General features: G+C 41.1%; 1 protein-coding gene across 5 annotated transcripts; it reads right to left on the bottom strand.

Moving 5' to 3' along the window:
* Positions 1-1,385: 1,385 nt before the first annotated feature.
* Mospd1 (motile sperm domain containing 1) lies at positions 1,386-27,391 on the bottom strand. Of its 5 annotated transcripts, none has more exons than XM_029473522.2 (7): positions 27,275-27,391; positions 14,343-14,596; positions 14,179-14,254; positions 12,415-12,632; positions 8,438-8,560; positions 4,596-4,648; positions 1,386-2,777 (listed from the first exon to the last, which is right to left on the bottom strand). In XM_029473522.2, exons 2-7 carry the CDS (start codon positions 14,494-14,496, stop codon positions 2,706-2,708), a joined length of 696 nt encoding a protein of 231 aa, XP_029329382.1. In that variant the 5' UTR covers positions 14,497-14,596; positions 27,275-27,391; the 3' UTR covers positions 1,386-2,705. The 5 variants fall into 5 exon arrangements, with proteins under 5 accessions (XP_029329382.1, XP_029329381.1, XP_085694351.1 ...); XM_029473521.2 differs by having other exon boundaries at positions 4,487-4,648; XM_085838225.1 differs by lacking the exon at positions 8,438-8,560.
* Positions 27,392-27,496: the final 105 nt, after the last annotated feature.

A 27,496-nucleotide genomic window follows, 5' to 3' on the forward strand; every position in this document is an offset into this window, starting at 1 on the left:
ATGTCAGGGCATTTGGTGCCACTTGCAATCTTCAATCTTTTCCGTAATAGCAGTTTCTAAATCCCAGCGTCTGGTTCCACGCGTGCGCACAGGCACCGCTGTAGTTACCTTCTCAGAAGCTGCTACCGTTTTCCCACTTAATCGCTTGAATAAATGAAAATATCTAGACCTTGTCCCCAGAATCCTTCTAGAAATCCCAAACTTTATATGCTGACCTTGCACAAGTTCCTTTTGAAGTGAACTTGGATGACAGGATTCTGCTGGCGTAACAATTTTGAGGTGGCAGGCACACCTGCAGTGACAGATAATTGCAAGCATCACCCTGCGTCTTCTTGCATGTTTCCTGTTTGGTAGATCCTTTCAGGATGAATCACACTTGTTTGCCCAATGACAGCTTTGCCTCTTCCTTCGTTGAACTTTGGAAGACACGCGGCCCAGCCCCTTGTCTAACAGGGTCCTGTCCTCACTTCTTCCTATTCCCTTCCTTAAGTTCCTTAGCTTCACTGATGGCGACACTTTCTTCACAGTGCACTGGAACGGTTCATGTATCAGTCTCAAGACTCTTCCCTAGACATCAGTTCAGAACAACTCTTCAGAGGTTGTGGTGCTCAGCCTGGCCCTTTCTGTAGAGCAACCAGACTTACCCAAACAGGACTGGCTCTGGTCCCACTCCTTTGAACAGTCACAAATTTTAATTTTTACCCAAAGGAATACTAAATCTGTTTTAAGCACTTTTTTACTCCAGTGCCAGGGGACCCAACCCCCTCTTCTCCATACACATGCAGCTCTGTCTGTCTCTCACACACCCACCACACATAAAATGACTGCTCTTACAGAGGACATAGGTTCAATTCCCCCACAGTAGTCCACAACCATCTGTAACTCCAGTTCTAGGGCATCTGGCACACTCTCTGGCCTATGTGGGTACCAAGCACACATGTGTACATAAGGGTTAATTTATACATATAAAATGGATTCTTTTAAAAGACATTCAACTATTTTAGAATGTCAAGAAGCTCAAGATAGAGATCTCTATGTCATTTATTTCAATATTTTTCTTCTTGTATGATACTGGTAATTGAACCCAGGGCCTTATATATTACCACTGAGCTGTAACTACAGCTATTTCAGTTATTATTTTCCGTATTTAGCTCACAGAAATATGAATCAACTTGAAGACAGAGAACAGATAATTTTTTTGGTGTTCCCCAGAGATGACGCAAAGAAAATGCTTAAGTCAGTAAAACTCAAGACTCCATTTTCTTTTCTTTTTAAAAATACTGTCTATCTTTTCTGATGTGCTATCAAACACAAGTGCATGCATGCATATGCACTCACACTTGCACTCAGTCACGCACCCTTAAGAAATGAACAGAGAGATAACAGAGCTTCACAAACATGTTTTCTTTATGAGTTCAGTGTGCCTTTCAATCATTACACAATGTACAGACATGATCCACTGAATGATTGCTGCTCCACAAATGGGTAAACGATGATTTATGAAATGCTAGACAAAAAGCTTCTACAAGCAGAGTATTGTTTTCTGCCAAAAAAATCAACTTCAGGCATACATTTGTGTGTACATATATTCCTTGAGAGTGCTACATTAGCAGTGCATAAAGTTTATTCCATAAAAAGAGCTAAAAGAGAATTCGATTTTCAAGAGACTCGATGCATTGTGCTTTCAGATAAAAATCCTAAGAGGAGAAAGATCAGTTGCTGTGACAACAGTTAAACACACAGATGTGAGACGCCAGAGAACACTATCAAGAAATGGAAGTTTTTGTGCTTAGGGGGCTTTTTTTTGGTAAATTTATTTGAATAAATAAAAACTTAAAAAACATCCCAGTGGTCAATACAAAATAGACACGGGCATCTAGGGCTTTCTCTACTTGGCTTAAGAGTTTGAATGTAAAAAATTCATGTCCTCAGAAACTAATTGTCATCTGACATTCCTAACAGGGCAAGTCACTTACACTCAGGCAAGCAAGGGACCTGGGAGAAACCCAAAAAGTGATTTTCTCCTTAATACATCAAGGATTAACCAGAAGTAAAGCCAGGACGGACCAATTAATTTAAAAAATGCCTACCTTTCTTTAGAAACAGAAAAACCAGTCTACTTCTGTGAGGTGCCTGTTGTCTGAACCACAGTCTGTTCTGTAGTTCACAAAAAGCTAATTTCGATACATCTTGTCTTCTCTGAAGAGTCCAGGGTAAGCATGATCGCTCAGTAAGTACCTTATGTTTTCAACCCCTCACACACTGACTGTTTCCCCTTAGAAACCCCACAGCAGCTCCTTGTAATGATAGGAGGAAATCTATGACTTACATAGTAATGTTGCTGCTTGCGTCTAGGCAATAAATGTCATTTTATATTTGCAAGCTGGTCAGTTGTTCATTTAGGTCTAAAACTTTGAAGGACCCATGACCCTTATCAAAGTGAGTTCAAAATAAAAAAGATGAACAATCTCGTCGAAGTTATTTGCACAACAGGTATAGATTTAAAAAGAATGTCTTCAAATAATTTCCTAGGTGTCACTCAGAAGTATCTTTGTTGTCTGTAACATTAAGTGCTACAGTCCTTCAAATAAAATTATAGACTAATTGAAAATATATATTATACATTTGCAGTTATTTGAAATCATTCGATAATTTGTAGTGTGTTAATGGAGTGAAAGAGATAAAAGGCAGTCCACATTCATATTTTAAGATAAATTTGCTTTAGAAGTCAGTTTCAATCCTTGCTCATGTTCTAAGTATAGCCATTGTGATAAGACCTGAAAGGGGAAAAATGGTGGACAGTTAGAGAAATGCATTTTATAAAATCTCCCATTCAATAAACAGTTGTTTGGCACTCAATGAGCAGATAAAATACAGAGCCACAGGCAGGCACTCTACCAAGAGCTCAAAAGTCAATTTGAATTGAGTTGATATTATACAGAAGAAATTCAATTTACAACAATAGGCAGTCACTGGATAGATTTTAATGAAATCACTTATGTCTGGTCATAGCTAATTCCACCATCAAACATACCTCCTACTTTATCCAGTCACATCAGCTGTAATAACAACAGACATGCCATTTAAGTGTCTGTAAAACCAAAGGGGCTTCAACCGCCTATTTGTATCAGGACCCTAAGGCCAGAAAGACTCCACATATAAAACCATAACCATCCAATAACATACTTCAACTTCTGACTTCTTTTTTTTTTTTGGTTTGGTGTGTTGTTTTTGTTTGTTTGTTTGTTTTTTGACAAGATCTCTCTCTCTCTCTCTGCATAGCCCTGGCTGTTCTGGAAATCACTCAGTGGACTAGCCTGGCCTTGAACTCACAGCGATCCACCTGCTTTTGCCTCCCAAGTGCTGGGATTAAAGGTGTGTGCCTCCATGCTGAGTTGCATTCTCAGTCTTAAATGCTGGGGAGGAGTAAAAAAAAAGAGCAGTGTGAAGGCAGATGAGTGCTTGGGACGAGTCAGAAACAGTCTCCAAACCTCAGGAGAGGGGCAGGAAAGATTCAGAAGGAAAGCGGGCATTTTGAGAAAGGGCCCAGCATGAGCAAGACTCTAGAAGGAGGCCTGGAATTCCAGATGACACTTTCTAGAATCAATGAATAGTTCAGCAGGCTCTGTTCAAAGATGGATAAAGCAGGTTAGCTAGAGATGAGCTTAGTGAGGTTTGTTAGACAGCTCTGTTGTAAATGCTAAGCTATGGGATCCACTCTATCCCATGGATTTTGGGGACTGAACAGAGACCTTTAGAGCAGGGAACCATCAAGAGCCTGAAACAGAAGGACATCAATCTCATAACAATGTGATGGATGGTCTGAGGGGTAAGGTCAAAGGGGAAGAGACAGGGAGAGTAGGCACACAAGAACAGAAAGCCAGGCCTGATGGTACATGCCTGTAATCCTAGCACCTGGGAGGCAGAAACAGGAGGCCTCCTGCTGAGTGTGGGGCTAGCCTGGGATACATATTAAGCTCCAAGGCAGCATGATCTGGAGGGAGATACTGTCTCTGAATTAAACAAACAAACAAACAAACACACACACATATACATACATCATACATACAAACAACAACAAAAAGCAAGCCTAGTGTGATGGTGCATGGTTGTAATCCCAGTACCAGGGAAGTGAGTACAGGAAGGTCAGGAGGTCAAGGTAATTCTCTGCTATACAGAGTTCAAGGAAAGCCTGGGCTATGGTGAGATTCTGGCTTGAAGAAGAAGAAGAAGAAGAAGAAGAAGAACAACAACAACAACAAAGGCACTCCAGGGAACCCTGAGCACAAATTCAAGAAAGAATTGGCATCAAAGAGGTGACAGGAGACCATCAGTAAAGATGGAAGCTGGCCTCAGACTCACTCTAATCCTCCTTGTCTACCTCCCACTTACACCTCTATGCCCAACTGTATTTCACACATATTCTGTAACAGGAGGAATCAGTAAGCCCTACAAAGACGTACCAACGCATCTTTAAAACCCTTACCTAAGATATAAGCAGCCACTAGTTTTTGATTCACACTTAAGTGGAGGTAGAGAGGCACCAGCGATTCCATATCCCCTAGAGTAGGCAGCATCAGGGCCGCAATACATACCACACCCAGGAAGACAGTTAGCAAACTAGGTCCTGAAGAGACGGCTCTGTTTTCTGTTTTGGAAAAAAAAAAAAAAAGGATAAAAATAAAAAAAATCTCCAAGCTTGCTTCTAAACCCAATGAGTAAGACAAAGGTTCCGTCACAAATAGTGACCACCATGCATCAGTGTTTTGCATGTGTGTTTTGGCTGTCTTCACCACCATTCTAATTCCATGAAGACTTTCATCTTGTATGCATATGGAACTCCATCATGTAACCCTTAGTCATTTTCCACTGGCTTGTTTAAATGGCTATGGGAGGTAGTGAAAGAACAGTATTACAAACTCCTCAATCTACAGGAGAAGACAGTTTTAGAAATATGTATCATAAATACCTGAAGGATTTCATTTGTTTGTTTGGTCTCTACATATAGTTCTGGCTGTCCTGGAACTTGCTATGTAGACTTGGCTGGCCCTAAACTCACAGAGATCCACCTGCCTCTGCCTCCCCAGTACTGGAATTACAGGCGTGTGCCACCATACCCAGCATGTTTTTTGATCGTATGCATGACTGCTGGACTAGTACATACACAAAATGGAAAGCATACAGATAGTTCTAAAAGAATGTGGTAGAAACGAATGGATATTCAACACCTTATTCCTGTACACCAGTGGATTACTTGTTTATCCCAGCAAGTCCTGGCTTAAGATGGCTCAACTGTACACTGATATGAAATGCAATAGGTATTACAGAAACCACGTCCCACGTTGTGACTTCTGCTTTCAGGCTTTACTGACATATGTATGGCATGGTAGTCAGGCTAACTAGGCTGCAGCAGTGAGCTAGCTGTAGCACCCAATCTGCACAGCAATCTCAAGAGAAAAACACCAACACCCAGAAGTAGACTGCGTAATCACTGCTTTCTCCACAGATAACAAGTGCAATTTATAATGGGATAATTGGGACAGATTGGGGATTTAAAACAGTGAAATCCATAGAATCAGAATTGGGGCTTCTAGGACCTGGAAGAAGAGCCGAAAGGGAGCTGCAGTTCTGTTCACACAAGTCTCAGGCAGATGAGATTTTTGTGGCTCTGTCTAAAGACACACTCTACCACATGGGAGCTATATTAAATGCCCGTGGTGGCACACACCTCTAATTCTAGCACTTGGGAAGTAGAGACAGGTGGATCTCTGTGAGTTTGAGGCCAGAATGATGTATGGCAAGTTTCACAACAGCCTAGCCTACCTAGTACAGCCCTGTCTCTCAAACAACAACAAACTCCAATAATTAGTTGAGAACCTGATGCAGTGGTTCTATCATCCCAGCACCCAGAAGGCTGAGGTCAGAGGATCACAAGTTCAAGACCAGCCTGTACTAGATAGCAGACTATCTCATGTTGAATATGCTTACAATGAAAAATGAAATAAAACAAAGCATGGTGGCTCACACGTGCAATTCCATCTATTCCAAAGGAAATGGTGGCCCAAGTCTGTAATCCCATCCACTTCAAATGTTGAAACTAGGAGGCCAACTTGAACAACTTAGTGAGGCCCTGTCTCAAAAATAAATACAGAGTTAGATGATTTACAGGGGAAAGTGCTTGCTGCATTAAAGCAAGAGGACTTGAATTTGAGCCCAGCACACACAAAAACCTACCAATACTATACATACACACAAAGTAAATCTTGTCAAGCAGGCTGGATGTGTATCTATAGTATATATCCATCTTTTAAAGAAACCCACTGTGATGGCAAGCTAATCGTGGTTGCCAACTTGACTACACCTGGAAGTAATTAAAACCCAAGCAGTTAGGCACACTGTGAGTTAACTTTCTTCGCTGGATTATTTGAGGTGGGACACCCATCCAAATTCCTGTTCACCAAGATCAGAAAATCCATCCTAAACCTGGGCCAGACCTTCTTTCTGGCGGCAGCCCACATAAAAGGAATGGAAGGTGGAAGCTTGTCACTTCTGTCTGCTTGCCTCACTCTTGCTGGCAAGCTCATGCATCCTGACCCATTCCTTTGCTGGTATTATAATCTACTTGTTCAGGACTCCAGCATCAGATTGCGAGAGCTGAGACATCCAGTTTCATGGATTGAACAACTACCAGCTCCTTGGCTTTTCTGTCAGGAAACAACGATTGTTGCTAGCGAGCCACTCTTAGTAATACTAATATATATTTTACACTATAGTATGTAATAGATCTCTCTCTGTCTATCTGCCTCTGCCTCTCTCTCTCTCTCTCAGTCCTGTTTCTTAGAGAACCTTTGCTAATCACCCAGTAACCACATTTTTCTACTATGTACCTTTCCCTACTAACCTTCCTTTCATTAAAAGGAATAGCCAAGAGCTACACAATTTGTGATTTATTAATGAAATAATGCTGTTCATTCTATTATTAAGTGAAACTTTTCTAAATTATTAATACCTTAGCTATTGTGAAATTTAATTGAACTTAACCAAAGCCAAATAGGTAAAACAAAGTCAAATTTCCTAGGAATCATTGCATGGGATGAAACATTAGCATAAATAAAAACCCATTATTTATATTTGTTGCAAGATTAATTTTAAGGAAAATGACAACTACACCATGGACTGAAGATAATTTCAAAGATCTGGGTGTGGTGGCACACACCTGTAATCCAAGCAATTGGGAGGCGGAGGCTGGAAGATTGCTTAAAACTCAAGGCCAGGCTGAGGGTTACATAGTGAGTTTCAGGAAGTTCAGGTTACCTAGCAAGACTCATAGTGAGTTTGAGGCTAGCCTTGGAATTTCAAGCTGGGTGTGGCAGCCCACAGCTCAAATTGTACTTGGGAGATAGAGGGGGCAGGAAATCAGGAGTAACTTGGGTCTACAGAGTCAAACCTTGTTGAAGAAAAAAAAAATAGTAAAAATAAAATCCTAGAAAAAAAATATGTCCTCATCTCTTCCTACAGAGAGCTCTATTAACAACTTTCAGATTTCATAAATGCCCACATAATCCTATAAACGAGGGGCTGGAAAGATGACTTCCTGGATAAAATGCTTGCTGTATCAAGTGTGAATGCTTGGAGAGTCCCAGAACCTACATGGATTGTAATTTCAACACCAAGGGAGACCTGATAAACAGACATGTGACCAAGATATACTGCCTCAAACAAGGCAGAATGACCTGGAGACTGACTTCTACACTGGTGTGCCATATAAGAAACACACACGCGCACACACACATCTTACACATGCAAAGATAAAAAATGTACATAAGTTTTACATAAATAGCATGTTATATAACTGCTTCTCCCATTTGCCAATGTACTTACAACTTTTAAAAAGATTTCGTTATTTTTATGTATATGAACATCTTGCCTGTGTGTATGTCTGTGCAACACATGTGTGCCTGGTGCCCCTGGAGGCCAGGGAAGAAGGTGTCAGATCCCCTGGAACTGGAGCTACAGTCAGTCCTGAGCTACCATGTGGGTGCTAGGCATCCAGCTGGGATATTCTGTTAAAGCAGGAAGTGCTCTTGACCACTGAACTATCTCATAAGCAGCCATAATCTAATCACTTCCCAACTGGTGGCCTTTCAGATTATTTTCAGGTTTTTATTATTGCAAACAATAACAAAGAACATAATTTTCTGAATCCAGAAGGCACTGGCTCAAAGGTGTGACAAAGGCTTTGCAGTTCATTATTGATAGAACAAATTAAGATAATCTACCAATATTCAGCTGTCTTCTAAAATATGTCTTTAATAGCCTGGGCTAGTATTTTATGAAAGCATATTTTATGTATTTCTCTTAAATTTACAGTTTATTTCTGTTACATGAAAATATTCACAAAATATAAAACCATTTTCTATATGCAGGCAACACTTACCCAACTTGTTAAGTATGTGAAACTGTAGATGTTTTTTTTCCTTTTTAAAATTTGTTTGTTGCTGTGTGGCTTTTGTTGTTTGGGGCTGGGGGCAGGTTCTCACGTAGCCCAAGCTTGAATTCCCTACGTAAGAGGATAACTGTCAGCGAGATGGCTGACTAAAACAGGTGCTTGCTGCCAAGCCTGATGACCTGAGTCGCATCCTTGGCACTCACATGGTGGGAGGAGAGAAGCTATTCCCACAAGTTGTCCCCTGACCTCTAGACATGGGCCTCAGCTCTTGAGGTCAGCCTCCTTTTCATTAAAAAAGGAATGTAAACTTTAATATATAAAATGTAGATAGGGCACTGCTTTCTTTCCCAGGCTGACATGTAACTCTGGAGCTCAGGCTAGCCAGCAAGTTGTAGTATTCCTTCTATGCCTGCCTGCCTTCTGAACACTGGGATTATAAGCACGTGTCTTCATGATTGGCCTGCTTTATGTTTTTATACATTACATTTATATAATTTCTTGAGGCTGACCTCAAACTCAACATCCTCCTGTGTGTGCACTCCTCCATGTAGTTCTCAATACATTTCAAAATCCAGACATTTCATGTTGTACCCTTCAACCCATTTCTAGTTAACAGTGAGCCAGCCACATTGCACTGTTTTACTTATAATAATTTGCTTTTGTTGAAATCTTTTAGTAGTAGCTTACAGAAAAAAAAAAAAAACATTTTAAAACTTCCTGGGGAAGCAGGAAACCAATCTCAATTTGTTTAACATTTCAGTTCAGAAAAAAAAAAAGAAGAAAAAAAAAGACTTGATCCCTACATCCCCACGAAACATTATTATCACTGTATTTACTGGCACGTGGTGAGATGAAGTAAGGCACCTACCCACCAATGAGACCACATGCTTTCCTATAACTGTTCAGTGTATCTAATGCTGAACAAGATCAAAAAGCATCTGCTCTCACCGAGCATCTCCACATAAACAGAGACCGCCATGTATCGGGCCAGCCTCACTATAACTCCTCCACCTGCAACAAGATTACAATTACATAGCTCTCTCTACTTTAGATGCTAATGTTCATTCTAAAAATAAGGCTAAGAGCAGTGGCAAATGCATGTAAAATAGCACCCAGAGGAGCAGGGTGATAAACCACACCGAGGCCAGCCCTGTCTACATAGTGAGTCCCAAGACAACTGGGGCTACATTATGAGACCTTGTCTCAAAAAGACAAAGAGTCAAACTAAGTAAGCCTAAGTAATTAATCAATTAAGTAATTAAAATATGAATCTAGGTACAGTAGCGCATACCAGTAATCCTTGGAAGGCAGAGGCAGGATTGTTCTAAGTTTCAGGACACCTTGGGCTACAGAATGAGATACTATTTTAAACATCCAGCCAGCCATACACAGATACACTTATAGAGATACACAGGCACACACAGACACACCTATTGTGACTATTCAGCTCTTGGTGTATGTGTGTGCATGCCCACATTTGTGTAAGTGCAGGTACCCATGTGTAATTGTGAGGGTGGAAGTCAGAGGATACCTTAGGTATTAATCTTTTGCCTTTCACCTTTTTTATACAGATCTCTTGGTTGTTAACCATTCTATATTCCAGGCTAGCTGGCTGCACGCCTTTATGAATTGTCCTGTCTCTGTCTTTCAGCTCACTGTAAGAACACTAAGGGTGCCAACATACATTATTATATCTGGCTTTTACATGGCTTTGGGAGATTCAAACTTAGGTCCTGACAATTGTATGGCAAATGTTTTACCCACTGAACCATCTTCCTAGTCTGCCTGCCTCTGTATCTCGGTGCATGTGTGCATGTATATGTATTTAGCCCTTTGGGATAATTTCCATCCTTCTAATGAAGAAATAAAAAGAATAAAGTTCAGGATAGAGAGGTGGCTCAGCAGTTAAGGGCACTGCTAGCTGCTTTTTCAAAGGACAGGGATTCAGTTCCCAGGACATGGCAGCCCACAACCATCTCTTTCTCCAGTACCAGAGGAATTCATGTGCTCTTCTTGCCTCCATGGGTATAGACACATATGCAGGCAAAATGCCAGCACATGTAAAATAACTACGTAATATTACAATAAAATTTGAAAAACGGTGCTGGAGAGATGGCTCAGTGGTTAAGAGCACAGACTGCTCTTCCAAAGGTTCTGAGTTCAAATCCCAATAACCATATGGTGGTTCACAACCACCCATGAGATCTGATGCCCTCTTCTGGTGTGTCTTAAGACAGCTACAGTGTGCTCACATATAACAATAAATAAATCTTTAAAAATACTGAAAAACATCTCTGTGTTTTAAATATAAAAATGAACTCCAAGGACTTTATTTCTGATTATTCATTAAATGTCAAGAAAAATATATTCAGGACTGGCAAGATGGCTCAGCGCGTAAGAGCACTGACTGCTCTTCCAAAGGTCCTGAGTTCAAATCCCAGCAACCACATAGTGGCTCACAACCACTCATAATGAGATCTGATGCCCTCTTCTGATGTGTCTGAAGAGAGCTACAGTGTACTTAAGTAAAATAATAAATAAATCCTTAAGAGAGAAAATATATTCAATGGCTTTTCTTGTTCTGGAAGCATTTTCAAGTGGGAATATTTTATCTCATTAAGTAAACACCTTCAAAATATTGATTTGACAAGATGTTATGTCAAAGAGATTCTAGAGATTCTTTTTTTGTTGTTGTTGTTTTCTCCTTTGAATTTTGAGGCAGGTTCTCACTTAGGCTAAGCTGGCCTCCAACACTATGCAGTCAAGGATCATTCTACACTCCTAACCCTCAAAGTTCTCTCTCACTGAAGAGAAAACAGAGGCCCTGTCAGTGAATATTTCTGCTAGGACACTGAGGCCTAGTCCATAGTCCTAGCATTAAGCAGAAAGTCTAGGCCCTCCCTGCATGAACTGGAAAAACTGCAGGGCCACACCAGAGCTAGCACTTCCTGCCTTCTCACAATACACATTTGAAGATGAGCTATGGATTCATATGCTTCAACTCTTTTCCTTTTTGTCTTTAATTTATTTTTTAAGTTTTAGCTTATTTTAATTTCCTATGTGTACCATATTTACAAGATGTTTTTTTTTTCTTCATTTGTGTTAGGGATGGAACTTGGGGCCTTGCTGAAGCCAGGCACACTATACTGTTGAGCCCTTTCCCTCGCCTCTACTCTGTTTTGAGGGAGTCACATGGCAATACTCCTGCTTCCGCCTCTAGCATGCTGGGATTACTGGCATGTGCCCCCGCTCCTAACTATACACTTTGGGTTCAGAGACAGCCCTTTGTTTCTCTATGGAAAATTCTCTCTCTCCTCCCTTCCAACAGGACCAGAGGACAACACTTCCAAGTCGGGAGGAAGGAGGAATGAAGTCTGAAAGGTGGAGTTGAAGAAAGTGTCACTGTTGAAAGTATAGATCACAACGATTCTCAGTGGCTAAGCTGGAAGGAAATGAGGAATGGAGAGGGAGTCAATTAATAGCCCCCAGGGGATATTATAATCTACTTAGTTTAATTAACTTCAACTTTAATGAGATTTTTTTTTCAAAATAATATGAACAGCACACTAAGCTTGGCCTATTGCCAAAATGAATTTCTCTCCTCCTTCAAACTAATTAAATGAGAAAGGATATAGGAAAGTCATAGAAACCATAGTACATAATTGTTAAACTGTACTGGTATTATAAAGTATGGTACCTGCATTCTTTAAGTCTATATATCTATAGATTGGAGATATATGCCTAGGGTGGCAACTGTCTACTCCTGCTACCTAAGGTAGTGAGTGCTCCTTTCTTCCTTGAAGGCCAATGGCCAGTCTCTGGCTGTATTTCAGGCACCTGTTTCTCCAAGCTCCACTTTGCTGCCTAGGTTTAATGTCGCTATCATGTGAGGTGTTAGCTGCAGCTCTATGATTAAAGTTGGAAATGTCTAAGGAGTCGTTAAGGGGCTATAAAATCAACACTACCTGGTTGACATGACTGCTCAAAAAACACACTCTCGGTTAAGTGTTCCTTTATTCTCTTCTCCTCCTCTTCCTTCTGTTGTTCTTTAGCAGATGGGAGAAGGGTGGCAATAACCTCTTTCCTTCCCAAGGCCTTCCTCTGGCTTTGTTCAGAAACCTGGAGGCGGAATTTGTCAATCACACCATAGTGACAGGATCGAACATCTCTATGACGAATCACACTGAAAACAAAATAATAACAATAAAATAATGATAATGACAACAACAATCATAAAATCAAAATCTGCTTAGGTTTCTGGGGTCTATCAAGCAGAAAGCATCAAAAATATTCCAAATGGGTAAAAATAATCTTGCTGATTATAACTAAATACTCAAAATTTGCTAATGACACCGGGGGGCGGGGGAGAATCGTCTTATAGCCTAAGAAAGAAAGTGAACAACTGTGAAATATTAGATGAACACATATAGTAAAAGCATACAATAATTTTTTTTTCTGTGTGGATGTGGCTGAGGACTGAACCCAAGGCCTCAACATGCTAAGCAAGCAAGCAGTCTACTATTGATTTATGGCTTCTGCTCAGAATCAAAGTCTTCGGTAAAAGGATGATAAAGAAAGTTGCCTTTGGCAGTGAATTCTTTCCTGTCCATCTGTTAAAGATTTCTTTTCTAAATTGAAACACATAAAATAGTTTCTTCCTCACAGACATGTAACAAATTCCTATTGTTACTCGTTATTGAAGTAAGAAATCTTCACTTTATTGTGCCTGATTCTTCTTAGGAGATGCGAAACAATTAGGTCAAGGGTAATACTTTTTTTTTGGTAAGTCTACATTTCTTTGGAATAGTCCTTGCTTACTGTGTACTGGATGACAACCCAAAGCAATGTGCAAAAACCTGTTCTTAAAAGACATAATCTATGTCAGTGGTCCTCAGCCTTCCTAATGTTACAACCCTTTACTACAGTTTCTTATGTTGTGCTGACCCCCAACCATAACATTCATTGCGACTTCATTACTGATTTTTGATTTTTTTTCATAACAAATCATAATGCAAAAAATATTTGCCAAAGAGGCTGCGATCCATAAGGCTGTGAACCCCTGGCCTACGGCTTTGAGCAAAGGAGAAAACTCTGCTTCTCACAGAAAACTTGAACAAATCTCGCTGACTTGGTAGCTTAAATGAAGGGCTGGCCAGTGGATTCATCTGGTCAGACCCAGTTCTAAAGTAAAAATTAAATCTGAACAGCTTGAGCAAACAATCGTTCCTCTGACACTCTAAAATGAAATTATCTGGAAGCACTCCGATGACCTTTTACAGATGAGTAGTTCCACACTTGCTTCCTGTTTAGATTCAATTCCAGGCTCATTAGCTGAATCATTTCAGATGATCTTACACTGTTGTTCCAGAATGTAGTAGTAGTTGTTTCACAAATGTCACTATAACAGCAGGATGCCTCAAAGAAAGCTAAATTCTCTATCATAGCTGCAGAAATTTAAAGGAATAAGCCAGAACTTGACTAGACACATCACTGCCTACATAAGAACAATGGGGAATTGTTATTTTTTTTTTAAATCCTGGCACAAATTGTTTTAAGTATTTGATTGCCTTATTCTTTCAGAAACAGCTCAAATTTTGATAAATGTTGAGCCCCAAGTCAAGAAGCACAGAAGCGCCTGCTTACGAGTAGCTCTGAGAAGGGAGCACTTTACAGTGAAAATATACAAATCCACACTGAGAATGCACTACCAGGACGTGACCCCGACTTACATATCCACACAGCACTGTGGCTTCACTGCACCGGCAGCATCAACGACAACATACTTATTTGGAGTCGTACACAAAACTGAAAGAAAAAGTCACAATGACCATTAGTGTGATGAAATCGAAACTTCGGAGGAACAAGCCAAAACTTCATAAGCTAGGAGACTCACCTTTGAACTTTAAGGCAAACTCATAGGGATTGTACAGAGTCAACACTTGTTTATGTGTTGACTGATCATCTGCATAAAATATTAGCTCCGTGGGAAACACAAAGACAGGAAGATTCCCTTCCACTAACTCTGGTTGTCTTTTTTGTTGATGCATTGGCACTGGATCCCCCTTGCTGCAGCTTCTGTCTTTACAGTCTCAAATCTATTTTGGACTTTCTTAGATTCAGTTAAAAACTCCAAAGCATTTTGGCAATCTAGAAATGAGAAAAAGAAACTGCATGATACGGATTTTCCGAAATCTATAGTCACTCCACGAAAACAAACAAAGCATGTTTGGGGACCAGCAAGACATCGAAGTGGAGCAGATGCTTGGTTCCAGGCCAGGTCTGATGACCCACATTCCATCCACAAGTCCCACGGGGTGGAAGGCAATAACCAATGGGCCAGGCAAGCTGTCCTGACTCCCACACACCCACTGTGGCACACTCACATGAACATATGTATGAAAACATGCGCACACACACAAAGACAGAGACAGAGAGAAACAGAAACAGAAAGAAAGAATGACTCACTGACTGACTGAACAAATGAACAAACAAATAAAAGCAGTCTAGGTGTGGTGGCACATGACTTTAATCCAACACTCAGAAGGATTCAGGTTCATCTCTTGTGAGTTCCATGACAGCCAAGGCTGTGAACATAGTTGTGTGCTGCCATGGGTGCTGGGAATTGAATCAGGATCCTCTCTCAAGAGGATCAAGAACAATCATCTTTCCAGCCCCACCCCTCCTCATATATGTGTGTGTGTATCTGTGGTCTATCTACATATATAAGGATGTCTTCAGAGGGCAGGCTCTCCCATGGACCTGGAGCTACAGGTGGTCTATGTGGGTGCTGGGGACCAACCTTGGGTCTGGAGAGATGGCTCAGCTATTAAGAGTACTTCCTGCTCTTTTAGAGGACCAGTGTTTAGTTTCTAGAACCCAACCCATATTAAATGACTCACAACTAACTACCTGTAGCTTTTAGCCACAGGGGATCTGATGTCCTCTTCTGGCCTCATCAGGCACCCCCCTACACACACACTAAAATATAAAGTCTTTTTTAAAAAAATAAAAAATTCCATTATTTCTTGTAGAAAAACTTAAGAATCACTTTTACACCGATGTTAATGATTTTTTTAGTACTCTGTGGAAATATGAGGAAGACTTTTTTTTTCCTACTGAAACATCAAGACATCTGGGAGCTAAAAGAATGATACTTGCTAAGAAGTGCTCAGTTTTCTTTGAAAATTTGAAATCACTCAGTGCTCTTTGGCACATGTGGCACCTTTCCTCCACCCGAATGTCGTTACAGCGTCTTCATGAGACCTGGGCCTTTTCCAACTTTGGAAGCTGTTTTGGATTCCTTCTGGGGTTCTTGAATGGGTTCCAGGTAGTTGTAGCTGGCAGAAGTCTGCCTGTTCTAACGTATGTTTCTGTTTTTATTTGCTAACCTCACTGGAATCAATATTCTTATTTCGCAAACCTCCTTATTTAGCATAACAATACATGGTCTGAGGATGTGGCTCCATTGGTGGAGCGCCTGCCTAGCATGTGCAAAACACTGGGTCCAATTCCCAGCTTTGCATAAAACCTGCTATGGAGACATATGCCTATAATCTCAGCATGGAAGGGGCAGAGGCAAGAGGATTAAATCATCCTTTGCGAAAGAGAAAGTTTGAGACCAACATTAGTGACTTGAGACATACCTTTTTTTTTTTTTCGAGACAGGGTTTCTCTGTATAGCCCTGGCTGTCCTGGAACTCACTCTGTACACCAGGCTGGCCTCAAACTCAGAAATCTGCCTGCCTCTGCCTTCCAAGTGCTGGGATTAAAGGCATGCGCCACCACTGCCCAGCACAACATACTTTTAAAATAGGCTCTAAACCATTATGTAAGCTGAGTTCCCTATACATTTAAAAGGGAGTATAACCAATGAATCCATTATTTAGTTTTATCGGCTGCCAGGGCTCTGATCCTTTCTGAGACTCTCTGAACTTTCACCAAAAGAGGATATAATACCATCATATGTGAAAATGTAGATGGAAGTCTACCATCTACAGGGCCTACCATCTACATCTACCTACAAGTCTACCATCTACATCTACCAGGGCCTGCCATCAAGATAGTCAACTCTAAACTGGGGTGTGGTGGTTCATACCTTTAATCTCAGCACTCAGAGGGCACAAGCAGGTGGTTCTCTGATTTTGAAGCTAGCCTGGACTACAATCATAGCAGGTTCTAGGCCAGGCAGGCAGGGCTACATAAGTAAAACCCTGTCTTAAAAAAAAAAAAAAAAAAAAAAAAAAAAAAAAAGAAGAAGAAGAAAAGGAAAAAAATAAAAGAAATTCAACTCTGGACGTAAGGTGTTTCTGTTGTATACCTGTAAGTCTCAGGCTTTTGAAGGTAGAAGCAAGAGAATCCACAATTGGAAGCTATCCTGGGCTGTACCACAGACCTTGTCTCAAAAAGAGAAAACCAAGAAAGTGTACACACAAGCATTAGGAGGAGGACATGCAGGCCAAGAGCAATGCATATGAGAAGGCATGGAAATCTGAAGGCACAGAAGTCCAGGCTGCCTCAGATAATCAATCCATCAGCTCTCTAGCCACTACTTTGGAGCACTGTAATGTTGGATTTGTTCCTGCGTTTGGTTTTCAATAAGCTGACTATCTGTTGACATTTTCGTGAGTAACAATATATAATGTTTGTATAATTGACAACAGATTACCCAGATTTACGTTAACTACGAAGACTGGGTGACTGATAAACTCTTGTTGCTTGGATTATACTAAGTGCTAAGTGTTCCCTATTATTATTGGTGGTAGTGGTGTTTAATTATGAATAGACCAGTCCGAAATGGACAAGCAAACAAATATCAAAACATCATCATCAGGTTTCCTGCCTTCTACACCAGTATTCTTTCCACTATACAAAAATACTTCCACAAGAGAAGGAATATTGAGAAAAGCATCTGACTTCAGTTATTCTATTTAACACATTTTCTCTGATTTATTTTTCATCATTGTCCATTCTTCTCTGCTACTCCCCCCAGATCCTTCCCCCTGTTTTCTTGACAGGGTACCTCTTTCCAATTGCACAGCAATTCTGCATCAGCCTCCCAAGTACTAAGACTTCAGGAATAAGTCACCACACAGGGCTTTGAATTCCTTTCTTTTGCTCTAAGTCACATATATTTCTATCTGGATGATATACTCTTAGAAGTTTTCTATATATTTTTTATTTATTTAAAGAAAACAAGAAGCTCTATAATTTGATTCTTAAGAAACTCGGCTATTAGGAAGATCCAAATTTGACATCATTAAGTGATATGCTCTGACTCAATTGTAAAACCTGGTTCTGAGGGAAGGAGTTTATGATTAAGAGATAGCAGCTCTGATTTATAGAAGACATAACCAGTAACTATTGGTCAAGCTAGGGAGCCATCTAGAAAATAATTAAGTTGAATTAAGCATTTACTTCCTAAACCATGGCCAATTCCAAACAAATTAAAACTTTGAGTGTTAAAAGGGGAAGAAAAGCCATTAAAACAGAAGAAACCATAGGAAAAAAAATTAAAAATCCTCTCAGGCTAACAATGACATATAACTAAATCCCAGAAATATTGACAAATTTAGCTACATGAAGTATAACAGCTGGCCTGTAATCTAAGAACTTGGGAAACAGAGGCAAGAGCATCAGAAGTTCAAACTTAGCCTTATGCATATAGCAATTTTGAGACCAACCTACCAGCCTGGACTACATGAGAGCTTGTCACACACAAAAAAGCAATTTTTTTTTTTTATAGGAAAGGGGCTTGGCTTACAAAAAGCCATTTAACCTCACAAGAGAAATATAAACTAAAGCCACGCTAGGATACATTTTAAAGGATATTGGATTAGTTAAAAAAAAAAAGAAGAAGCAGCAAAACCATAAACAAACTAACTTGATAACTTGATAGCACGTGGTTAGAGAAATCAAGCATATTATTATATTACTTGTGGGGATATACAGTAGAACTAGCATCCTGCTAGGATGAGACACTCATATCCGCAGAGCCACAGATTTTACTTTTTGAATATTTCTGGAACATATACCACCCTCATCACCCTTCTCCACCCCCCCCCCGTGTGTGAAGTTCTATGTGTGAACTTTTATATGAAGTGCCGAGGAGTAAAAGAAATGATTTGTGTGAAGTTTGCTAAAAAGGCCTTGGTACTCAATATAAGCCAGTTGTTCATAGCAAACGAACGGAAACAGCCCAGCTCCCTATTAACAGGGGATTTATTAAAGCATGGAATATCCATTCTTTGGGATACAAGATACCTGTCAAAACAATAGAGGACACTCTTTATGTAGCTGGACATGAATAGAGCCTCCCAATGAAAGATAAACCCGGAGCTGGTGACATAGTCCAAGGCCAATAATCCTGGCTACATAGGAAGTTAGAACAGGATGTTATCAAACTCAAGATTTGCCTAGATACTTAGACTCTGTATCAGAAGTGGGCTGGGCTATAGGCTAGTGATAGAACACTTGCCTAGAATGTGTGTGGGGTCAATCCCTAGTAAGAACTAAGGCTATAGCCACAAGCAAGAAGGTGTGGGCTGAGGATAAAGCTCAGTTGTAGGGTCCAGGTTCGATCTCCAGCATGTTTTTCCCCATCCCAAAACAAAACTGAGAAAAGCAAGGAGCACTGTGTGAAGCATATACTATTATCCCTTGTATGAAAAGGAAAGATAAGCTGGATGGTGGTGGTGCACGCCTTTAATCCCAGCACTTGGGAGGCAGAGGCAGGCGGATTTGAGTTTGAGGCCAGCCTGGTCTACAGAGTGAGTTCCAGGACAGCCAGGACTACACAGAGAAACCCTGTTTCGAAAAACCAAAATAAAGAAAAGAAAAAAGAAAGTTGGAGGAGCTAGAGAAAGTACCCAAGGAGCTAAAGGGATCTGCAACCCTATAGGTGGAACATTATGAACTAACCAGTACCCTGGAGCTCTTGACTCTAGCTGCATATGTATCAAAAGATGGCCTAGTCAGCCATCACTGGAAAGAGAGGCCCATTGGACTTGCAAATTTTATATGCCCCAGTACAGGGGAATGCCAGGGCCAAAAAGTGGGAATGGGTGGGTAGGGGAGTGGGGGGGGGGTATGGGGACTTTTGGGATAGCATTGGAAATGTAAATGAGGAAAATACCTAATAAAAATATAAAAAAAAGGAAAGGAAAGGAAAGATAAAAGCATGAAAGATACCCTCGGGTGCGATGATACATGCCTGTTATCTCAGCATTTCAGAGGCCGGGGCAAGAAGATCGGGCATTCAAAGCCAGCCTCAGCTATACAGGGAGTTCCTGGACTAGCATGGGTTACATGACACCCCACCTCAAACAAATAAACAAATACTAAAACTTTTCAAACCCTTTAAGCCAGGTATTGTGGCAAAGGCCATCTCAGTAGGGAAACTGAGGCAGGAGGACTACAGAGTGATGAGACTATCTTACAAAAAAAGGAACACGAGACAGCTCACAAATCTTACAATGAAGTCAAAATTAACCACGCAGACAAGTGCCTCAGTTCTAACTTTAAGGAGAATTTAGCTGGCATAGGTCAGAGTAGGACTGTTATTAGCTTGGAATAAAGTGTAGAAAAAAGTTTTATCCTTGCATCCTGAGGCTTTCTCTCTCTTTGAGAGTTAAAGATGTACTTCTTGCCCCAGGAACCACAAACAGGCCAGGCCCTTGTCAACAATAAAGGAGGGTTTACTTGCTTTTGGGCAGTCTGCTGTTTCTATTCATTGTCCTTTTCCCTATTCATCACTTATCTTAGCTAAGATAGAAGTTGCCTCCTCAACTCCAACCAGGGCTGATAAGGGAAGAATTAGCACCAGGTCGGCAGAGGAGCCTTAGCATTGACATCAAACATCCAGGAGCACAACCCTCACCTGTGACTGTTGGGTTTCTGGGAGACTAACACTTTCTCTTTGCCCTACTTCATATTACAAAATGATTAAGTGCAAAAAAATCCAGAGGAAAGATTATATACTAAGCTGGTGTAAACAACAACAACAAAATCCTTAAGGCACATCAGTTTTATGAAGTTGTCCAAAAGTCTAGTGTGCATCAAGTCAAAGTGTGTTCGCATCTCACAGATAAGGAAAGCAGACCCAGGTTAAGACATTTTCCCAGGGCTGGTGAGATTGCTCAGTGGTTAAGAGCACCGACTGCTCTTCCGAAGGTCCTCAGTTCAAATCCCAGCAACCACACGGTGGCTCACAACCATCCGTAACAAAACCTGATGCCCTCTTCTGGAATGTCTGAAGACAGCTACAGTGTACTTACATATAATAAATAAATCTTTAAAAAAAAAAAAGACATTTTCCCAGACTTGCCCAGGGCATTAGGGACAGAAATATATTGTCTACTCATATCCTTTATAGTATTTCCTCAGCATCTCAATTAGAAGGCCCTACTCCTGCCTTCTGCTTCCCTTCTGTCTCCTCTGAGTCAATCTGGGCCAGCAGTGTTTATAAACCATGAGGCTCCAACATGCCCCTGACCATAAAGGCAGGCAGTCCTGCTGTGAAAAGATGTGGGAAACTGCCTTGTCTTTGACCCTCTCCCTGAAAGTACAGAACATTCATTCCTAATTAAAATTAGAAAGAAAACCTTATGTGTACACACCACCTTGTGACTGATTTAAAACTTCTCTCCCACAGGATGCAATGTAAACACTGGGTGTTTTATCCTGCTTGTCTGAGGCAGGGGTTTGCTATCTAGCCCATGCTAGGTTCAAACTACGGGTCCTCCTGCTCTTGCCTTCTGAATGCAGGGATCACTGGTGGATGTCACCAGATCTGCTGTTGGTCCAAAGAAGGTCCTTGCCCACAGTTGGGATCATTTTCTGTTTTCCTCACTTTGCACTGAACAGAGAAAGGATGAGACAAGACTCTAGGATGAGTAGGGGAGTTTCTATAGACTTCAACACTATAGATTTAGAACACCGGGACTATCATTTAGCAAGCAAGGAAACTATATTGAAGTATATTCTCCCCCTCCCCTTTTAGGAAAATGGAGCCCCCATGGGAATTACTAACCCATCTGCTTAGCCACAGAGGACCAGCTACTTAAACTCCGTACTTTTCTCTGGCTTTAGATACTGATTCTGTTTCTCAGCCCCACCTTTACTTTTATCTCAGTGCAGGAGCTATCTTAGTCCTCCACCACCGGGTACTAAAAACCAAGAAAATGCAAATTAGGTAAGAGTAATAAATTTTATTGCTTTAGACTCTAGTATAAAAGCCCTTTCTCCTTCATGTTGAAAACCTAGCAACAAAGTATGAATTCCAGCACCATCTGTTAGAGTTCTTAATGTTTGATCACCTATGCCACAAATTATATCATAATATTCATTTTACATTTTAATGTCCATTATTCAAGAATGGGTAACTTCTTTAGGTTTTTGGTTTGTGTTATCTTTCTGGTGGAGCTGACTACTACAAAACATGCAGAGTGATAAAACGGATCCACATTCAAAAAATAAGAGTTGAGTAGCACATGGTTTTAAAAGAGCACCCTTGTCAGGAGCAGTGGGATGGGCCTATAATTCTAGCATTGCAGGAAGCTGAGATAGAAAGACCACAGGTTTAAGGACAGCCTGGCTACATAGCAAGGACCCATAACAAAATAGAATTAGAGCCTAGGTATGGTGTATAATGCCTATAATCCCAGAACATGAGATGCACAGACAAGTAAAACTCCATGGGTTCAAGGTTACCCTGGTCTACATAGCTCTTCAGGCCAACCATGGCTACAGAGTAAGATCCTGTCCCCAAAATAAGCAAAACTAGTGATATAAATTTATAGTCCAAACACTAAGGCTGGGGGAGAAGAATGGTGAGTTTAAGGCTGTGCTACATAGTGAGTTCCCTGGACTATATTGAAACCCTGTCTCGAAAAAGCAAATATATATGTATGTATGTATGTGTGTGTGTGTGTATATATATATATATATATATATATATATATATATATATATGTATATGCAAAACTAAACCTTTAAAATGGATGGGGTGTAGCTTGGTGGTAGAGAACTTGCCTAGCATGCATAAAACACAGGACATGATCAAGTACCACACAAAAAGGATTGTCTTATAGAAAGGTCTTTTTGTAACTATATGTCTGGGTGTGGTAGCACATGCCTGCAATCCCAGCACTTAGCAGATATAGATGGGTTATTACAAGACTGTGGTCATCCTGGTCTACGAATGACCAGCCAGAGTTACATAGCAAGACCCTGTCTCAAACAATCAATCAATCAATCAAACAAAACCACAAAAACCTGCTGGGTGTGGTAGTATATTCCTCTAATTCCAGAAGTCAAGAAGCAAAGACAAGCAGCTTTATATTAGAGGGCAGCATGATCTTAGAGGGCAGCATGGTCTACACAGTGAGTTCTAGGTCAGCAAGCCTATATTGTGAGATCCTATCTCAAAACAAATCCAAAACCAAAAGAACACCCCCCCACACACACACGCACACCAAAATACCCTGTAAAAAACATCTTTCCCCGTTTTTCATAAAGGAATTATTTTCACAATTTAAAACATTCTAGTGTCCTTTGTTATTACAAGATGTGCAAAAAAAATCTGTATTAATTCACTGTAAAAATATGTATGCTGCTACATGTAACACGTAGAGTTTTTAAGTCTTTAATTCCAGTCTTGGTGGAACACATCTTTAAGCCCAGGACTCAGGGAGGTAGAGGCAAGAGGATTTCTGTATCAGAAGCTACCCTGATCTACATAGCTAGTACCAGGTCAGCCAGGGTTCTATAGTGACGCTAGTGACCCTATGTCAAAACAAAATAAGAATCTTTATAATTTATTCATCATATACTTAGCCATATATATAATATATATACCAGGAACTATGGAAAAGATCAAAACACTATTTTCACCCTTCAGAACCCTGGCCTAGCAAAAAAGAAAGAAGGAAAGAAAGAAAAAAAGAAAAAGAAAAAAAAAACCAACCATACAGCAAGTATAGAATATGATATCGAGATATTAGGACATACATTGAAATGTCAGTTGACAGGGTGGTTTTTGTTGTTGCTGTTGTTGGGTTTTTTTTTTTTTGAGCATAAAATGGCAGCCTACACCAGGAGTGGAAGGTTGTGAATTGCAAAAAGACTGCAGAGGCATAAAAGGGATACCCACAATGTGTATTGGCACTGCACATGATTTAAATATGCATAGGCAGAGTAACAAGTGAGAATGGGAAGGTAAGTTGGAGGTAGATTGTGGAAGGTCTTAAACTAATTTTCCTATGCTTGAAGCTTGTGAGAAATAGAATTTTAATTCTTGCCCTAGACCTACTGAATCAAGAATGGTAGGAGTAGGGAGGGTCTGGCCCTGTTTTTAGCAAGCTTTCTGGGTAATGCTCAGATTCACCAACTTCCAGAGCTACTGGCCCAGGCAATGTGAAACCTCGAAGGCTTTTAAGGAGCAGACAGTGACCTGATGAGTTTGGAGGTGATCAGTTTTGGAGGTGAGTGGTGGCCATTGAGTCTCTGAAGGTGCTTACAAGGAAAAAAAAAAACTGTTGGGTGACTATGGTTTGAGAAGATGATGTAAGCAGAGGCTAAGGCAGTAGGAATGGAGTCAGATGTAAGAGATGTTTTAAGTGACCAAAGGTCAATCAGGTGACTAAAGTGCAGTCATACAAATGTGTCATTGCAGTGGATTTTACATAAAAGCTGTCATCCTGTTGAATCTATCAATCAATAGACCCCAGAAAAAGGGAGGAGGGAAGCAATTCCTATGTGGTTCTTTAAAGTCAAGAGCAAAGTTTCTCTTAGTTTAGACATGACCATTCTGGTATACTTGGTTTTTCTGCCACTCATTGTAAGCCAGTAGGTTGACATATTAACATATTCACATTTTCTGTGAGTTTAGTTGGCGAGGACCAATCTGAGACTGATGGTATCAGGATGTGCTGACACAAACAAGTTCTGAAAAAGCTGAAATCCAAGCACTGGTTCAGGTGAGCAAAGCCAGGCCTGGGTCAACGTGAAGTTACCCATCCCAATCCTAACTTTGTCACTAAAATCGCAGAACCTGCTTAATTCTAGAAGAAGCTTGAACTGAACTGAAAGAATTAGACTTTGGGCTACACCCAGAAGGTCAAGAGAGCCTAGCAGAGCTGTTATTTCTAATTTGGGAGGTATGATTTAGATGGGGCCATCTTCAATTACCTGATGAAAAGCAAGACAGGTACAGGTCAACCTAAATGACTAGTTTACCTCCTGAGAATCTTTTTTTGTTTGAGACAGGAGTTTCAATATGTAACCCAGGTGGTCTGGTACTCACAATGTAGACTAGGCAGGCCCCCAAATCCCATAGAGCCACTTGCCAAGAGACTCTTCCAGGATATAACTTGCATTTCTATCATGATTCCACATAGTTACCTCTTGCTTTTCTTGGCCAACACATTTGTCCAAAAGTAGTTATCTGTCAAAAATTGCATACTTTACAGGTATGGCGCCTCACGCCTGTATCCCCAACATTTGGAAGCCTATGACAGACAAACTGTCTAGACTTTGAAGCAGGCCTGAGCTACACATAATGAGTTCCAGGCTAGCTGAGGATTCATAGTAAGACTGTCTCAATTCCTTTCCCCACCCCCATCCAAACTGTATACTCTTTGGTAGCCTGAGAACTACTGAGGTCCATAGAGATTAAAACAAATCCTCATAATAAAGATGAGGAAATCTAGAACATTTAAGAAATAAATCGCTTATTTATTGTAAGTAAAGATTCTCCAGACAGTTAAGGGGTGACAAGACAGCCTTTATAATATCACTCATTATCTTCTTTGCTTTTAGGGAAGATTAAAATGTTCTCAATTTTCTATTTTAAACCCTCTCTTTTTGCTTTTGTGTGTGCATACATGTGCTTATGTATGTATGTATGTGTGTATGTTTCTGAGACAAAATTCCTCTGTTATGTAGCTCTGGCTGACCTGGAACTCACATGCAGAACTCCGGAGACTATCCAGCTTATCTTAAACCATTTTTTTAAAGGTTGGAGGAGGGTAGCAATATTTTGAGACATCTCACTATGTAGACCTGGCTAGCCTAGAACTCACAGAAATTCACCTTCCTACTTCTGCCACCTGAGTACTGGAATTAAAGGGCTATGCCAATACACTCAGCCCATCAGTGAGTGTCTTTATTAGGCTTAAGGAAGGAATGGGATGGCTTTTGTAGTTTGTTTTATGTTTTCAGATGGTGAATTTCATGTAAATCCTCTATGAGAAAAAATATAAAATATCTGAGACTAAACATGTCTTTGCCTATAAAGGGATTAGTACTCTACTACAGAATATTGCACATTACACTCGAGTGTGTACTACATGTAAAGGGGGCCTACCAAAACCCCCTTTAAATTTGAAAAATTCAAAAATTTCAAGTATCCTGGCATGGCAGGAAACCTCTATTGCATTCTGACTTCTACATATCCTTCAGAAACCAGTTTAATCTCACATCCTGTTTGAGAATATGGACTGAAAAACTTTAAAGATCCATTTGGCCATGTTTCCTGTTCTCCAAACTTACCACCGATCTATACCAAATATATGAAATATATGTGTAATTGAAAAGCTGGCTGTCTACTCCTTACTCAATTTCCTGAATGTAGTATTTTATAGACAAAGAGCTTTCCTAATACTTACAGGAAGTGTGGACAAGATTTTCGTCACTAAGAATGTATTAAATCCCATGTGTGCTTTTCCCCGAAAAGAGTAGACTTTCTCCTGTCTGGAATTCACATTAAAAACAAAAAGTGTTCCAATAGAACAGGACTGCCTTTTAGGCAAAATTTAGGAACTTGAACTTTTCAGGGTTACTTTCTCTTAGAATTTCCTTAAAGGACAAAATACTAGGACCCTTTGCACTTCTTACTTGCCCTGTGGCTTTCCCAAGTGAACTTTCATTCCATTCTACTAGCACAGCAATGCTACTTCAGTGAGAGAAAGACAAATGTCAGTTACTTTCCCCAGAGGGAAACAGCAGAAGATTAAGGGCTGAGGTCTAGGGAGGGGCTAAAACCTTTCTGCCTAAGACTTCAGCCCCACCTGCTTGGGGCCCAGCCTTTACAGCCCTATCTCCACACTACCCGGCTCCATGTGAAACTGATCATGTGAGCCTGTTTACAGCTGAGCAGCTGGTGCAACCATCAGGATCTGTGCAGAGGTCCAGGGAGGGGTAAGGATACAGGCCACTTACCTCCTTTCTTCCCTATGTAATTCCAAGAAGATACTTGCTTCGACCACCAACCACCCTCCCTCTCAGTCTCTCCACTTTCCTTCATGCCCCTTCAGGCAAAGCCATCCTGGGACGCCTGGCTCCGGTCGCCCCCCGCCCCGTTTCCGTCCAGTTGCTCGCGGGGGGGACCGGCTGAACTGCAGGAAGGGCGAGGACGGGGTCACCCCGAACTAGGTAGTCAACTGACTTCCCTCCCACAGCCCTCCAGGCAATGTCCGCCAAAGAGTTGTCCCTAGAGCTGCATCCCCAAGGCAACTGAACTCTTGTCGGGCAGGCAGCGGGAGGTTTCGGAGGCTGCCTTCGTCTAGGCAGGGGCAGCTACACAACTCTGCTGGCCCTGGAGACCCTGCACAAAGTCCACTAACAGTCCAAGAACGGTGGACCCGCTGCCCGGTCCCCGCCACCCACCTTAGCCCGGCACTGAACAGCCCTGCTGTCAGTCACAGAGACAAGCTCTGGCTACCGGTACTGGCATTGTCTACACCGAAGGGGGAGGTCTCAGCCATGTAAGTTCCACGTCTTCCCCGCAAGTCAGAGAAAGTGGGTGACGGGACATTGAGGGACTCTCACCTCAGCAACACTGGCTCCTCGGAAAGCAGCTGCGACTGCTCCCTGCTCCTTTGTCAGAGTCTCCAGACTGCACTGCCTGCTGGGATATGGGAGGACTCGACTGCCACCTCTCCCCGCCCAGGAGGATGAGTCGCAACTGGGGGGTGGGTGAGAAGAGGAAGGAAAGGCGGGCCCGGGGCGGGGTCTAGTCGGGGGCGGGGCTTCTGTGTTGCCACCTGGCTT

This window comes from Mus caroli, unplaced genomic scaffold (genome assembly GCF_978045245.1).
Source record: "Mus caroli unplaced genomic scaffold, Mus_caroli_1 scaffold_5, whole genome shotgun sequence".
Classification (NCBI taxonomy): domain Eukaryota; kingdom Metazoa; phylum Chordata; class Mammalia; order Rodentia; family Muridae; genus Mus; species Mus caroli.